The 16,880-nt window shown below is 38.0% G+C and overlaps 1 protein-coding gene across 4 annotated transcripts in view; it reads right to left on the bottom strand.

Annotated features, from left to right (window-relative positions):
• SHOC2 (SHOC2 leucine rich repeat scaffold protein) overlaps positions 1-16,880 on the bottom strand; it is a 70,765-nt gene that overhangs the window by 27,144 nt on the left and 26,741 nt on the right. For all 4 annotated transcript variants that reach the window (XM_037399928.1, XM_037399925.1, XM_037399926.1 and 1 more), the window contains exons 2-3: positions 14,379-15,316; positions 28-165 (exon numbers count right to left, since the gene is read on the bottom strand). In XM_037399928.1, the coding sequence (XP_037255825.1) occupies positions 28-165; positions 14,379-15,081 (841 nt within the window). In that variant the 5' untranslated portion in view covers positions 15,082-15,316. The remainder of the gene's footprint in view (positions 1-27; positions 166-14,378; positions 15,317-16,880) is intronic.

Genomic DNA, 16,880 nt, shown 5'->3' with positions numbered 1-16,880 from the left:
ATATTTTCCTCCAGCCTCTTCACATACCTATGGTTTCTGGCAGGTCCAAGAGCTCATTGTGCTGCAAGTCAAGGTTGGTGATCTGCGTGCAGCTTCCAATCTCTTCTGGAAGATGTTCAAGCTGATTGTGCGCTACATCCAGCGTTATGAGGTTACACAACTCACCTAAAAGCACACAAGAAAACCAAAACATCAAGTTCTTTAATGTACAGCTCTAGAAAATGACTTCCACACAAAGATTAAAAGAATCAAGACAGATTTCGAGATAATCTGAGAAAAGTTATTGCTACCATGAAGTTTACATATAAAATAAGGCAGTACAGGATCATAACTTCATCATCAGATCTAAAACCCGATCAACAATTTTGAAAAACTCAGATAAAGCTTTTAAACAGGATCTCTTCAGAGAATCTATATTTATTGATTTTTTTCTGACAGTTCAAGCTGTGGAATACAAGTACAAAACCTATACCTCACACTTGTTTCAGGCTGACCAGAAGTTTAAACATCAGAGAGAGTGAACTGTATTGAATTTTGAGAAATTGAGATCTGTTTTTATACTATTCATTTCTTTAAGGCACAAAATCACCAATTAAGAAACATCAGAATCATTTGGCTGACAACCTAGATAACCCACCCAAAGTCCTGAGTGCCATTTTTAATCATTTTCATCATCACAAAAAGGCAACATATGATAATTAAACCGTGATCCTATTTACACAAAGTATTATATTTTATATATGCAAGCAAAGCTACTGCAAATAAAAGTTTGAAACAAAAGGTCTATCTTTTAAGCCTTAAAAAAAGATTTGATTTGTTTAGAGTTCAGAGCTACTTTACTCTGAACTGCTTCATTCCTGATGTTTACACATCAATTTAAAAGTACAGCTAGGCACAACTCTCTACATACAGTAGTTTCACCTATTTTAATAACAAACATACTGTGTTCTAAACAACAGCTTGTTAGGTTTAAAAAAAATAAGTGTGCATGAACACATGTGTATGCATTCACAATTTTTTTGCATCTGATGGAGATGAAATTAATGCAAATAATTTGACCAGCTTCAACTCTACCCCATAAAGATGAGGTCACTGTATTCGTGTATAAGAGAATGACTCAGTGAGTAACGAATTTGGAAAAGTAGAAAATTCCTTTTCAGGAGTGAATGTCTATTTTTAAGCTTCAGTGTTGTATCTTTGACATGGTCCTTTAAGGATTTTCCCACTGAACTGCAGGACTAGCTTGAGCAAGTTCTGATGTGTAGAGTGTCTACACATTAGATCAGCAGATAATCCCAAATGGTGATTTAATAAATCATAAAATATTTATGAATTCAGACTCTGAATTGACTTGCAGGTGTCATGTAACCACAATACTTACTATATATCATGAATCGGCTGTGAAAAGCTAGCAAGAAAAAAAAAAAGCGCCAGCCTGAACAGCATCATTATTCTGTTTTTCTTAGATTGTTAACATATAACTGATCTTACTTCCTGTGCTTACCAACCCAAATTGGGATGGTTTTTCTACAAACTAGAAAGATGGAAATGCAAAGGTGGTTCTTAAGCAGCTCCTCCATCACTGTATGTGCCCCCTCTCAAGTCAGCATTCAAGTGTATTCCAAGCAACAAGAGTCAAACAGGCTGTATCCAGCACTGCATAAGCCACACGTTTCAATGCCATTAATATGCAGCAGAAAGCAAATTTAAGAAAACACTGAGCAAGAGTTAATGTTCTGTGGTAGGAGCATCTTTCTGTTACCCATGAAAACAAGCAGGCAAAGTATAGAAGGCAATAGAAGGGTGAAGAAGAGCTTGAGGAAGTCTTCAAAATCCCTCCCTTTATTTAAAGAACCTCACAAATCTTTACTAAGATAACAAGAACCATCACGCACTTTGGGGCAGTAGCTTTCACTTTATGATTGCTATTTTCATTTGTTTTCACTTCAGACCTAAACCAATGATGTCAAATTTGAAATATGGCATAAATTTCATTTCATCACACTGATTTATATTTACTTGACTCTTCCCACTCTACATCTGCTGAAGTAAAAGACAGACTTGAGTTTTTGCAGCAACATTTGCTGCACTTCATTTTTGCACCTGCAGAAAACTTAGACAACAGCAAGCTACATGTTTGAAACAAACATCTTACTAGCTAATTCCAGGGAAGGAAAAAATGAAGAGGAATGCCTGTGTTTATTTAGACAATCAAGGGCAAGCTAACACTTTGGTTTAATTTGGGTAGTCATACCTAATATTGTTATATTAAAGATGTAGTCATTTTAAAAAGCAACACTGGTAAACATTTAATTAAAATTTTCTACGTTAAAATAGATTGAGGACTGCCTAACTACTTTTAGACTTGAGATCAGAAATGAAGCGAAAGTTAAAGCCATATCATTGAAGTACAGTGCCTTAAGGAAAGTAATTTCAAGAGATACTATAACATGCAACTTTTAGTTTATATTGCTCAGTAAAGAGTCTTGCTTTTGGATGTAATAATACTTATAGTTTGACAGCATCTCACCAAAACGTTTTTTTCCTACTAAGGGCAGAAGGAGAGGGGAGGTGGAGTGCCGTTGGAACTGAAATTCTTTTAATACTTTAACTCGGATTGCTAAGACACAACACATAGTATGCAAGTCAACAAAAAGCACTCCAGGCACACTTCCCTTGTTGTTCTCCATGACGTATGGAAAAAATTCTTAGACCAAATATGCTTAACAAGGTGACAAATGTTTAGGTGATGTGGTAGAGGCTCATCTTCACATGCAAAGGCACACAGAGGACCAGCAGTGGGTGGGAGAACCCAAATACTGGCTGCCCCAGGACAGACATCAGCCCCATGGCCTGTGAGAGACCCATCACTGAATAAAGGGAAAGGGTCTCCAGAGCATCTCACAGACTGAGGACAGTTACTGCAAATGGGGCTTGAACACCTACCATGAGGTGCAAAGATGACCAACTGGGGACAGCAAGAGTTGCTATGGGATCCTTAGGGAAAGGGAGGAATCAATGTGATTTAGGAAGGACAAGTGTGGGAAAACACAGAGGTAAGGAAATAAAAGGGTCCAGTCCTTTACAAGCCAACACTGGTCACTGTGGCCCATCAGCACCATCTGCCCTGTCTTTTTAAACTCCAACTGTTTTCCTGGGTGAGAGGTCCGAGTACCAGCAACACTGCAGTTAACATGACCAGCAGCACTGAAAGCATCCCAGTACGTGAAGCCCAGACCCAGCCTGGGTGCGGGGAGCAGCTACAGGACAGGGGTGGCTCTGCCCAGCTGACCGAGGGCAGCCAGCTACCCCCTGAATGGACACACTGTGCACCCCGCTGCTGCACAACAGCAGCACTCTTTCAGAAATTATGCCAGGATAAACACATGGCATAAACAATCAATACAACAAATAATGATCTGCCAGAACAAAGAGGCCAAACTTAAGGCCATCTGCACAATGCTTTTCCCCAGAGCCGATGTAAAGCCAGCTTGTTTCAGTGACTGAAAGAGTCCTGCTCATCGGTTCAGCAGCAGCAACTGTACTGAAGGAAACACTTCTCAAAAAAAAAGGTGAAAATTAGTTTCACCAAGATACAGCTGAAATCTGGCATTTTTCCTTGGCCAGGGCAAGAAGCATACGTCAATATAAAAAAGAAAGTTTTCCTAAAGTAAGATTTGCTCAGGTACAAAAAGAAGAACTGCTAATGAACAAGCAGCTTATGATCGTGCTCACATTAAAAGAATCAACATTTGCTCTTTCCTGGTGCACGCATAAGCCTTGCTGAAACACATTGGTATCTAAATCAATTTAACAGAAATACACCAGCTAGAAATGTACTACAGCTCAAAATAAGCCTTACCTAGAAAGCAGTTTACTAAAGAACAATCCATTCCTGTTCGCCACAAGGACAACTCCAGCATCACTTCACCAAAGGACCGTTTGAATACCCAAAATCATGGGAGTAAGGCAAGCCCTACTGTATGGAAATACCAATTACAGGTAAAATGAACTAACTGGTTTTGCCACAAGTAACGTCCAAAATAGACAAATCTTAAGCTCACAGTAGTGAATAAAGGATTCTCTCTGGACTCCTTGCAACAGCATTGAAAGAACAAGCATCTTCAGGACAATTAAAAAATAAGCTAGAAAGGAGCTATGGTTTGGGGTTAGTTGGGTTTTTGGGGGGAATTTTTTGGGAGGTGTTGTCTTTTTTTGTGTTGTCATCCCCCCCTTTTTTTTTAAAAAAAAAATATACTATATCGCATTGTAATTGCAAAGGAAGAAAAGCACTTGAAGCTCCAAGTCTGCCAAGAAAGCAGACAGAAATTTCATGTACTAGCTGGCTTGACAACAGACTTTAAAGTAGAAGTAATGCCCATATGAAATACAATGAAATACACAAAGCAGTGTCTCTACAAATAACCTTCACAAAATATTTAGTTACACCCTATCATGTAGTTCCTAAAAACCTATATTTTAAAAGGTTCAACAAGATAAAAAAAGCATTTGTCAGAGAAAATAGGTTGTAAAGACTCCCTATCACCTTCCAGTTAAAAACATAGTTAAAAACACAGCTAAGCATATATCTCAGCAATCCTTAAAAAAGGTGGGGTGAACAATCACCACGCTGTTGTTTGCATATGCACAGAGCCTAAACGTTTCAGTACGACAAAGCTAAATATACCTGCTGAAAAAAACCCAGCTTTAAGAAATGACTAATGTTTTCTGCATAATGAGGCAGAATTACAGTCCCATTATACATGGCCAACCTTGAAAGCCTGTTACGACAAGAGGCCTAAGTTACATGCCCTGACTTACATAACTCTGGAAATTCTTCTTGGCCATTTAAAAAACCGGTTCATTAAAAAAAAAAAAAAAAAGAAAGTACACACAAATTAGCAGTCATGTAGGGAGAGAGTATAGGTCAATAGCAAAAAGGCTTTGGTGTCTCCCACCACCTATACACCCACGGGGCAACACTCTTGGACAGCAAACACAATTTGTAGTATAGCCTGTTTTCCACTGGATTAACTCTGTGCCTGCCCATGCTTAAGCAGATTGAAAATTATGAAATCTTTCACGACACAATAAATCCTGGGCCAGATGACACAGCTAAAGGATCAAGACTTACAGAAAGCACAAGGAAGAGGAGAATGAAAATATTAGTGGGACTTCAGGCTGGTGTGTCAGAACACGGGTTGTGAGTGAATTTGTAAAGAAAAATTATCTGAAATCAGCAATACTGGGAGTAAGTTACAAAAAGTTCTCATAACTTTGGTAGTTATTCATCTCTCACTAGGTTCTCAACTGGAGGCTGAGAGGGAGAGAAAAAATATTTTAGTTTGCCTATAAAACTTTTGCCTATAAAAACTCTTTGGGGTAAGCGTCCTTTTGTATCTGTAAAATCACTGTAAGAAGTGATTTTGGAAAAAAATTAAACACAATTTTACAGTTTCAGAATCTTTTCTCTCTCTAAGATTTGAGTACACCACTGTAACAGACAGCCTGAACTTTTTGCTGTGCATGACCAGCTGCCCAAAAGACAGTTAAGCAGAGCTACTTTGAATTATTACTGCACAACCGTAACTTACACAGAAAAGCTACTGAGAAGAATGCAATTTTAATATGGTCACAAGTGATTTACGTACCAACGTTAAAATATTCGTATAAGTTAGAAATATGCATAGTAAAATATTTAGAATTTGCTGAATGCACAACAGTATCTAGTTATGGGAATCGGTCAAAAACACAAACTAAGCTCAACTGAAAAGAAAGTGTCAAAATCTGGTCTAAAACAAGCTTCAACAAGACACAACAGCAAAACATTTTTTATTCATTGTTTATAACTGAAAGTAACAAATATAAATAAAATTAAAAACATGTTCAAACAACATTTTAAACATGTAAAACATGTAGAAGAAACAGTCTTAGCAAGGGCTCAAGGCAGGATTTGAGCAGTAGAATAAACCAACGGGAACCTCATGAAGGGTCAAGACAAAGGTGAAGTCTTGCACCTAGGAGGGAAACAGGTTTGCAGTGAAGGACCAGGGTTCCTGGTGGAGCTGAACCTAGGGTCACATCTTGGATCTTGGCCATTCTGAGCGTGGAACAAGCGTGCTTGTTCTCAAATAGTCGATGTTAACCACCTACTGGGCTGCATTAGCAAGGGAAGCCTGAGGGAAGTGATTATTTCCCTCTGTTCAGCACTTACGAAAGCATTCAAACAGTTAAAATAATTGTAGCATTGATATTAAAAAAAAAAAAGGGAAAAAAAAAAAAGCTGGACTTTAACAGGCTGTCAGTATTTACTGGAATTACACTTGGGGCATCATCCCTATAAGCTCTGCAAGTAGATCAAAAAGGCAGAACTACTTAATCATTATCCTAAAGCCAGACTGAAGAAAATGTAATCATGAGGAATTTGACTAGATGACAAGACAAAACTGCATCCCCAACAAGAGCTTTCACAGGAATCAGAACCCAGACAGCAAAACAGAAGTCAGCCAAAAGCAAGTTCTTTACCCTTCCTGCAGCTCAAGAAAAGAACCAGAACTGCATCAAATAAGCAGGCATTTTCTCTGACTTCTAGACAACAGCACACACATCTCAATACCTATATTTACTCCACTTCTGTTCACAATTTCATGTCTTTATCACATTAGAACACAAAAATATAAAAATATTCTCAGCCACTGTGTTTGCAGACATCAGCATGCCAACTAAGCCCAGGAACACAACTTGGTTTCCTTCAAACTGCTGAAACAGAAGAAGGGGTTCTTAGATACAAATAATGTAAAGAAATGTTTCTCTATGTTGTCAGGTCTGCCACAAAAAGGGGAAATGAAATTCAGAGTATCACTGAAAAGCTTTGCAACTAACAAGTCATTTAATAAGCAGGCACTATATTCAGCATGGAGTGAGTAGACTTGAACTAATGCAGCTGCACACATCTGGTTTGCCATCTATGCTGCTGAAAACCAAACAGGTGCAAGTGTTATGAAAAAGAGTTTCAAAGTAGTAAAGAAACCACAAATGATCTAAATATTGGGTAGATGGGGGAAGGGAAGAACAGAAGAGAGTCTCAGAGACATTCCAAGTCTGGTGTAGGCAGATTCCCTGAATTACAATCTAAAAATATTTCCCTTGCAGAACAGCCCTGACCAGATTCTCCATAGAATAAGAGTTGCATTCACAGACAGAAAACACAATATTTGGAGACTTAAGAAACTTGCAGAAACTATGCAAATGTAACTTCAACTGTGTTGACAGTATTATTTCTATTTGAGCTGCATGTGCTAAGACAGAAATATCCAAAACTAGTATAAGATGCATCCTTGTCTTTGCAAAGAAAATGTTATCAATTGTACAAAACAATTTCTTCAACACAACATAGAGGAATGCAATAAAACTCTTGATACAAGAAATGCAAAAGGCTTGCTTAAGTAACAGCCTGCAAACTGAAGCATTTGCTTGGCCTCATCCCAAGACAGTTCTGGTTTTCATCCTTCTCGTGCTGACTGTCTGACTCACCAAAGCATTCACATTCTTCCATGCTAATCTTCAACTTTTTGATCTCAGTGGAATGGACAATTTACCAGATATGGCAATGAAGCTGGAGTCCACCTTGTGAACTCACTTCCACAATTATCCCTCCAGACTGTGTTCTGGCAAAGCTTCCACATGGAAACCTTTCCCTTAAGGTTTTATTCCATGGATGTCACCAGAGATTCAAAAGCCAAGTGAACAGGTAAGTTCTGCTTTTGCACTCTGTATGTATATATATGTGTGTGTGTGTGTGTGTATATATTTTCAACATCTGCATAACAGTGACCTTTTAGTCAAGAACAACGTTGAAAGCAAACTTGTGGACCTTGCTAAGGATGCAAAGCATTTATAGGAGATTAAAGTGAAAAAATGGTCAAACCCTTGGAAGAAGAGTCTACTGAGAATTACTAAAGACACAAGCTGTACCAGATTCAGAAATCCCTGATACGAAAATAGGTTAAGCTTCATATATACACTTACCTTGTTTCTATATAGACATTTCCTTAGGGCTACAGTGGAAAGCAAGACACTGGGCAAGACGCACTCTGAAAATTTAACACCACTGTTAGGTAGGATGCAATTTATAAGAAAGACTAGGTTCACAAAGAGCAACATAGGGTAGTATTACCATCAAGAAACTTGCATCAATGAATTCTCACCACTATATGTAAAAATGTAACAAAAAATTTCTTCAGGAAGGTGGGGCTGAGCCGATGCTAGCAGGACTCCAATAAGCTACATAGGGCTTTGTGGAACAAGACATCGAAACTAAGGGGAAAAGGAAGAAAAAGAGATCCTGAAAATACAATCTGATGCATTTTCAATGGTAGACAGTAATCCATCCTTCTTCAAACCACTTGCAGTACACTTCACATGCTTTTATATGACATGAGCAATCTTACTTGTGAGGTTTCACAAGTGAGCTGCAGCTGATTTAAGAGCTCAGTGCAAGCAAAAGTGGCGGTCCAGCTCTCCCTGTTCCAGTTCATGTCCTCCCACTCCTCCTCCTCCTACACCAGTTCCAGTCTTATCTGAAACTTCACTTATTTCAACTAACTAGTAGACAAAAGTAGCAAAACAATATTTTTCTGATAGTTCAGTGAGATAAAAATCAGCTTGCCAAGGAACAGCTCAGATGAAAGAGGCAGAAGTGAGCAGCTGGGCAGCTGTGAGAAGGGGAGTGGATATTGCCCCTTTCAGCATCACGAAGCAGCACTGCCATTTCATGAGAACTCTCCCTAATTCACTTGAACTCTTGAACAGAGATTTTGGCTGAACAGGCAAAAAAATAAAAGTTAAAAAAAATAAAAACAAAACTCCAAACTTCAGAATACATTTTCAGTTAAAGGGATTTTTAAGTGATTTTAGATCTTATTCAAACAAACCTATCTACATTTGAAAGTACAACAATTTATATCAAGACCTCAGCTTACTATGCAGTCTATTAAAATCATTTTAATTGCATTAGAAAATGTAGAAGCAATACATATGTTACTGGAAAAGTGTTGAGAGAAGTCCAATTACTAGTAACAATGATTTGCTAGGTACCTAGAGCCTGAATTTGCTGAATTATAAAAGACTATCTTCTTCCACAGTACAGAAAATATTTTCTTCATTATTTGGTTTATTGAGTGAGTTCAGTTGAGTAAACTACTATATAAAATTAAGCAGCCTTCTGAATATTGAAAAGACAAGAACCATTACTGTCATCATCCCACCTGTTATAAAGCAACTGGATGCAAGGGAATGAGAGGTACTGTATTCTGGGAGAAAAAAAATACCAGAACACATACATCTGTTTACTAACTATAGATAATAACACTTCCTCTTTCTCACAAAAACATTTCTTTTAAATGCAAGGCAACTTTTCCCCCACTGCAGACACCTCCTTTAAGTTTGTGTTGTTTAATGGCTAAAGGCAGTTTAAAGCCCAAAATAGAACCAAACTTCAGATTACTTCTCAGCAGCTCAGTGCTGGCACGTTCAGCTCTTCTAGGTCTTCCTCAGGACAATACACACCATAACAGGTCAGTGTTTCAAAGCATTTTCCAGGACCACTTAAAATCTGATCAACTATGTGTTCTGCAAACAGCATATTGTTAAATGTTTTACCTTCACTCAAGCTTTTACGAAATGTTTGAGTCAGTTTCAGGTTTCCCTAAAAGGCATCTAACAAGTATTAATACTGTATACTTGCACAGCAAGCTGTAGATGTCCTAGATTAGCATTTCTAGAAGCTTATTTTGAATTCATGTAGACAGTAGTACAGTTTCTACAGGTCATCTATCAGACAAGGAACACTACCATAGGATCGGAGACTATCAATCCAAAATATAAGCCAGGAGAAATAATAAGGGGAGATTCTGACAACCTCACAACCATCTAAACACTACGCAGACCAACAGAATTTGCAGGAAATGTTAACAAAAGGCAGGGAAGTAAAAGGCATGAAAACAGAGACAAAGTGATTTGAAAATACATCAGTAAAATATAAAATCAGTTTGGCATAAAGAGTTAAGAGTTTTCTACAAAAATGTGGAAGACCTAGTTTACTCAGTCAAGTAATCCATGAAGATGTCTGATGTAGCAGTGTGCAGAAAATAACTAAGAGACTCAGCTGAGCAGTAAAAGATGTGAAGATACCTGAGGAATGGACTACAACTTGCTATGGACATAACACCTGAAAGTAAAATATCAGCTTGGATGGAAGTTACCTCTCTGGACTCTTAAAACCCACCTCAAGGTTGATCTTGTACAGCATCTTCAGCAAAGACCTAGTCAGAAAGCAAAGGTTTTCTAGCAAGCTAAAAGCATTGGAAGAAACAGGTAACTAAAAATAAATGTAAACAGCGTGGAATTTAGTAGTGTAAAAAAAAAAAAAAAAAAAAAAAAGACGTATGTTTCTTGTAGGATCTCACGGTTGGCCTCTGCAGAGAGGGAGAACAGAAAAGGCAAAGAGTGCAGGTGTCTTAGGTGGTCACAAAAGCATTTGTGTGATGAAGACTAACACAGCAATATGATCCAGATGTATGGACAGAGTTATCTCCAGCACAAAGAGGGAAACTCACCTGGAACAGTACTAATCAAGCATTCGCAACATTCAAAACAAGACAACACAGAAAATGGATAGTGGGGTGACAGAAGGAATGGAGATTTTATACAAGACTAAAAACTGTGGTCTGAGTAATGACTGGGAGAAGATATGACTGCTGCCTGCACATACAGTGGGAGAGAAAATAAAAACAGGAGGAAACTGCCACGTCTAAGAACAGTCAAACATCACTGGCACAAAAACCAACGAGTCATAGACATACTGGGTTCTGGAAGAAAGGTCCCAAATATCAGAGCACTTAAGGCTCCAGGACCTACTTTCAATTTCTTTTAATGAGAGTAGAAGGAAAATAAACTTTGTTTTATAAGGCTGGAGACTAAAGATACCTAGAAAAGTAATTAAATAGGATGATTGCTTACAAATCAGGTGACCCTTTATTTTAGAGCAGCAAGGTCCTAAAGTTGGAAAGCCTTTTAAAATTCTACAGAACTGATATTTTGTGTTCAGTGGTAGTGAAAGGCATCACAAGTCTCTAGCACCAGGATAAGACTTGAATTCCATCACACTCAATGCTGGCTCTTTGAGGGAACAGTAGCAACATCCAATCTTTCAAGCTGAAATCTGGGGTTTTTTTGTCTAGGGCAACTATTTGTAGCACATCTACTTCCAAAAGACAAAGTAAAGAAAACCCAGGGTCAGTTGTGGACCAGATTAGCAACATGAACACATCATATCTAACTGCTGCAAGACTCTTCCTTGCTGGACAAGTCAGCAGGTTACATAAGCTTTGAATTTTTAAGAATACAAACAAGCACACTAGCTTACCATCAAGATACGTGAGCCTTATGCCTTAGAACAATGGGGCTTTTTTAAAAAGAATTTGAAATGCTCCACATGATATTGCTTTATAAAAGATAATGGCCTCATTTTACTTCCCGCTTTGCAGCAACAAAAATTTCTGTGTTATTTACAAGCTGATAATATAAGAGTGCTTGCTTGTATACAGTATTTAAGAACTATATTATAAACATACAAGGGATTAAAATCATTGGGACTTAAAAGGCAAATTTTTTTAAGCGCACATGTAAAATGTAGGAAATAACAGGTCTTTAAAGAAACAGACTAATTCCATCGGAAAGAAATACATTTCTCAGCAGTTTCATTTTTCAGCTGTGTTTCCAAATCCAACATTTCATCTTTGTACTAGAACAAAGATACATGAAAGTGAGTGAGTAGAAATCAATTACAAAACTGAAAATATCTTGCCTGGTTTTACTATTTGAGGAAAAAAACATTTTCAAACACCTGTTCTGTATGTCTTGGCAGTTAAAATTATTTGTGTTAATTTAACTTAAAATCCTTTCTTTTTCAGCCGATTCATTGCAGGCAACCTAGTCAGAGAAATTTACTTGGAATAAAAAAGGGTGATGTTGAACATAGCAATTTCCCTTCAGAATTCTTCGTAAGGGTGACAGTTGTCTTACATTTCATTTATGCTTTTAAAATGCATTCCACAATGAGGTGCTGACCCGTAACAAGAAACACCGGCATTACCACAATACAAATAAAGGCACAACTAACTGCTGGATACAAAGACAGAAGTGGTTAACGTTCTTGAGCTAGGGTTTGATAGAGAAGTGAGAACACTGCCTGTGTGGGTATTAAGAATTAAAAAAATACAAAAGAAAAGACATATTTCTTCATGATACATGTCTACTAAATTTCTCCATTGAACTGTTACATATGATCTCTTTGAAGACAATTGTGAACAAACACATACAGAAATTACATACTTTAACATAAACTTAACCATATGAATTCAACACAAAAAACAGTTAAGAGACAAAGAGGTTCCAGCAGCAACATCTGCAGAATCAAACACCCCCACAAAAAGTTTCTAAAAGGCAACACCAAACACCAGAATGCAACATCTCGCAACAGTTTTTTCTTCACTCACTAGTATTAATTTAAACTTATGCAGTACTATCCCCAGCTGAACCTCAGAAGCTGACCCTTTGCTAGATTATGTTTAATAACTGAGCCACAAACAGACCCAGGTGAAGTACCGACAACTGTGTAATACAGCTCAACCAGCTAAATGGGCCACAATTCCTTCAACAGGTATACAAACATGCAGTATGTTGGGGGTTTTTTGCAAACATCAGCCCCACAGTTTCCAGTATGATTCTTTGATTAGCAGAAGATCCGAATTGGCTGTTGGACTTAAACTAAACTGAAGTGTCAAAACAGGTCAAAATTACAAATCCTTAATTCTCTCAGGGAAATTCCCCGGATTGGCAAAATGCTCGTACCAATTCAAAAATCACGTTGGTCAGAAAACATGCCACATTAGCCATCTAATTTTCACCTAGCAAAAAGTGTTTCTGTGGCTATAGCAGAATCCATTCCAAAAACTGCTACAGAGAGCTGAATGTTATGACAGCCTCACTATGCTTCTTCACTCCTGTCATCACATACAGAAGCTGTTTGTACAGGACGTTGCCAGTAACGTAATTAGCAGTTTCAGACATACCCAGGAGTTTCTGCCATCAAGAACAAGTTATCTTATGTATTTTTCATATCGGGGTGAAGGAGAAAGAAGCAAACACTGCTGGTTTGAAAAAGATCTATCAGGGATCCAAACAAGAGCATTTCCCCAGCTTTGCAAAATTAGCGAGTGTAAGGGCCAATTTCAGTAACACTTAGCATACTCACACGCTGGTTTGGTCAACAGGAAAAAGTTCCGCATCAGCTTTTAAAAACAGGGCACAGGAATTATTACTCGGTGTTACAAGGGCTTTTACAAGTTTTTTTTCCACACTTGAAGAAAGTCAAAGCAGTTTCTTAACTGCATGAATTTATGTTCCCCCTAAAGGGACTAAGCTATGCTTACATTTTAAAATCTGGTGATACATAGAAAAAAAATCACCAATGACAGAATCTCCCTTTTATGAGGCCCGCTGTTCAAATATTGCTTCAGGACAGTGTGATAAAGAGATGTTTTCCATAAAGCAGAACGTATTAAGAAAAACTTAAGAGGTTCTTGATATACAGCTATTCCAGCCCATTTTTTGTAATAAATTATTTAAATTAATAAGCCACTTTCATACTATTTCAATGTCTTTCAAACTTCTGTCACAATGTTTGGAAAAACAAATATTATTCATTAAAAAGTCAAAAGACTCATCAGCCATGCATACAACATCTGGTCACTTTATATTACGATTCCATGTATTAATATATTCATGACTTATAAAAGGTAGGGGCTTTCATGAATCACTAACTTACATTATTAACTCTTACAGCATCCAACAGCTTGCTCATGGTAATAGCATGTAGCTACCTATTCTACTGTGTATTACCACAGTCACACTCCTCTGCTACATGCCCGTAATGTGTTTATACTTTGCAACAGTTCGTAAATGATTTATAAAGAAATCTTAAGATGAAATATGCCCCTGTATTTATTTTTTTTAAAACCATCTGGGCTCTGAAGGCACAATTTCTGAAAGCACAAGGCAAAGATGAAAACAATATACATCTGATTTTAAAATGACAGATGAAGAAAAAGAGCTTTTGTTGTTTACAATAATATACATATCCAAAGTATTGATTACTCTCAATGTAAACTAACATTGCAACAGTATGATCAAGAGCATAATTTTATGAAGTTTTAAATGAAGAAGGGCAGCTGGAAAGCTGGCGATTTATGTACACGTAACTGAACTGCAAAATGAACATAAGCATAGAATTAAACTTGCAATCTGTAACTGCTTACCAATTTCAGCAGGTAGTTGCTTGATTTTGTTCTCTCGTATGCTAAGCATGGTGAGTTTCGACAAGGTTTTGATATCCTTTTCCACAGTAGTTATACGATTAAAGCGTAGGTAAAGAGTGGCGAGAGAGCTTAGCCTATACACCACCGAAGGGATTTCTCTAAGTTTATTATGCCGCAGGTCAAGCATGCGCAGTTTCTTCAAGTTATCAAGAGAGTCAGGCAAACTGGTAAGTGAGTTTTCACTCAGGGCCAGTGTCATCAGGTTCACAAGACAGCCCACCTCTGCTGGTAGGGACTGCAGTTTGTTACTGTATAAATAAAGTTCTGTTAACTGCGTTAGCTCTTTGATAGCCGATGGAAGCATGTGTATAGACCTCTTGGACAAGTCCAAGCGCATTGAATTCTCTTCCCGGCATTTATTTAGCTCTTTGATCACTTCAGCATTGCTGGATTTTTTGCGGGTACCTGTGGCTGGATTAGGTCTTTTTATTGTATTGTCCACTGAAAAAGCTACCCCAGGCTGCGTGCTACTGGAGTCCTTCTTCCCATCTTTGGCATCTTTCCCTTTGGTCTTAGGCTCCTTTTCTTTGCTCTCTTTCCCAAATCCTCCAGAGGCTTTGGCCTCCTTCTCCCTTTCTTTTGACGATGGGACTTTTGGATCCTTCTCCTTACAGTCCTTTTCTTTGCCTAAATTACTACTCATGGTGACTCAAAGTTTAGCAAGCACCACATGAAATCCGTTTCTGAAGTTCACAAGAACAATTCACTGCTGAAGTGACAAGGATCCTTAAAACATGCAAACGTTGAACCAAGGGAGGAGCTTCGGAGGTGTGATACCCATTTGCTACATATTGGTTCTGAAGGCACTCTTTCCTTATCCTGGTATCAGGAGATTCAGCTGTAGAGATCAGAAGGTCAAATGCTCGGTATTAGTATTTCTGGAACACAGAGAGAAGAGAAGCCAAAGTCAGTGTAAATATAAAAAACTTCCAGTTAAATGTTGAATGTTTCTACCATCAAGCCTGTGCTCAATAACACAGGCTAATGATTTGTCCTTCTCTTCAAATGTCAATGAAAAACCCAGCACTAAAGCAAAAATACTACACATACTGCTCAGAAGACCCACCCTGGTAGAAGAGCTATACTAATGAGTACACACAAGGAAAGAAAAAGTACAGTTCTTAAACATAATACTGCCCTAAGTACTACATTTGAGTCACTGTCTTAGATCTTATCTAGTTCTTAGCATAACACTCTGGTCGTCAACATGAGTATTCTCTCTCCCCTCCCATGCCTAATCAGTCAATAAAGTCCTGCTATAATTTTGGGTGCCTGCCTCTTCAAACCAACCTGTACAGGCTGTTCAGCACAAAAGAGTCTCAAATTTGATCTACTGTGAAATCTAATACATCACTGTAACACGAACGCTTTGCCTCAAGACCTCCCTTATGACCAGCTCTGACTCGCAGTTCTCTGCTTTTAATGTGGAGCAGAACGCTGTTACCAGCTTCACATGCTCTGGAGATGCAAACACGAGGATTTTTAAAATAAACCTATCAAAAAGTCAACTGAAAGCTCAGAAATAATTTATTATGATTCAAGACAAGCACAATTATGGAGGAATTTCTCATGAGAGTAGGATATAACATATCTTTAGACAGCATCTTGAAATTTTCTCCCCTCAGTTACTATAATGGAGCCCAATAAGTGAACAGATGTCTGAAACCTATACAGCCCCAGTTACATTTTTACAAAATCATCATGCATCACAGAAAGTAGCTTTGCTTCATGTTTCAATTCAAAACTCGACATGCCCAAGATCTTTGATATTCTGAATACTCTGGAGAGGTTTTTGAATGTGTCCTTGTGGAAGAAAATAAATGGTCAAACAATGGCAACAATAATTTCATGTCTCCATGTTACTCCACCTTTTAGCCTAGAACCAACTTTCCTTTGTTATGCAACATTCACTGATGAAGAAAGTTTGTTTGCATCTCAGAAGAGCACCTTGTTTCCCCAGCCACCTGAGCTATGTTAAAATACCCTTAAAACCTCCACAGGAGCTGGGTCGCTGTCCTGGCATTCCAGCTTCTGCACAAGTTCATAACGCTCGTAATCAAAACTAATTAAATAATATTTTGCATACTTAAGCCATCAGCAAGTACTCAAAACACAAACGTTTTTTAGCAAAGCTCAAGTAACTATTTTTAATTGCAGTTATGCTATGTATGCTTGCCCTCAAGTATAAACATGTGCTCAGAGAACAAAGGAGCTCACTTTGCTCAATATATTTGCTCACCTTTGAAAAAAAAAAAAAGCCAACAAAGAAAATCTAGTTAAGGACAGCAAGAAGGGCAAGCCACATTACCTCTGCTGCAAATCAAGCTGTTTAGTAACAAAGCTCAAAAGAGAACCTTCCCCAGGAGGTGGCCTCCAGTCCTTCACCCGGATTCATTACTGCTGCACTATCACAAAGCATGTGCTACAAACCCCATAATATCA

The sequence above is a fragment of the Falco rusticolus genome, chromosome 9, assembly GCF_015220075.1.
Source record: "Falco rusticolus isolate bFalRus1 chromosome 9, bFalRus1.pri, whole genome shotgun sequence".
Lineage (NCBI taxonomy): Eukaryota > Metazoa > Chordata > Aves > Falconiformes > Falconidae > Falco > Falco rusticolus.
This window is presented reverse-complemented; position numbering and strand designations above follow the sequence as displayed.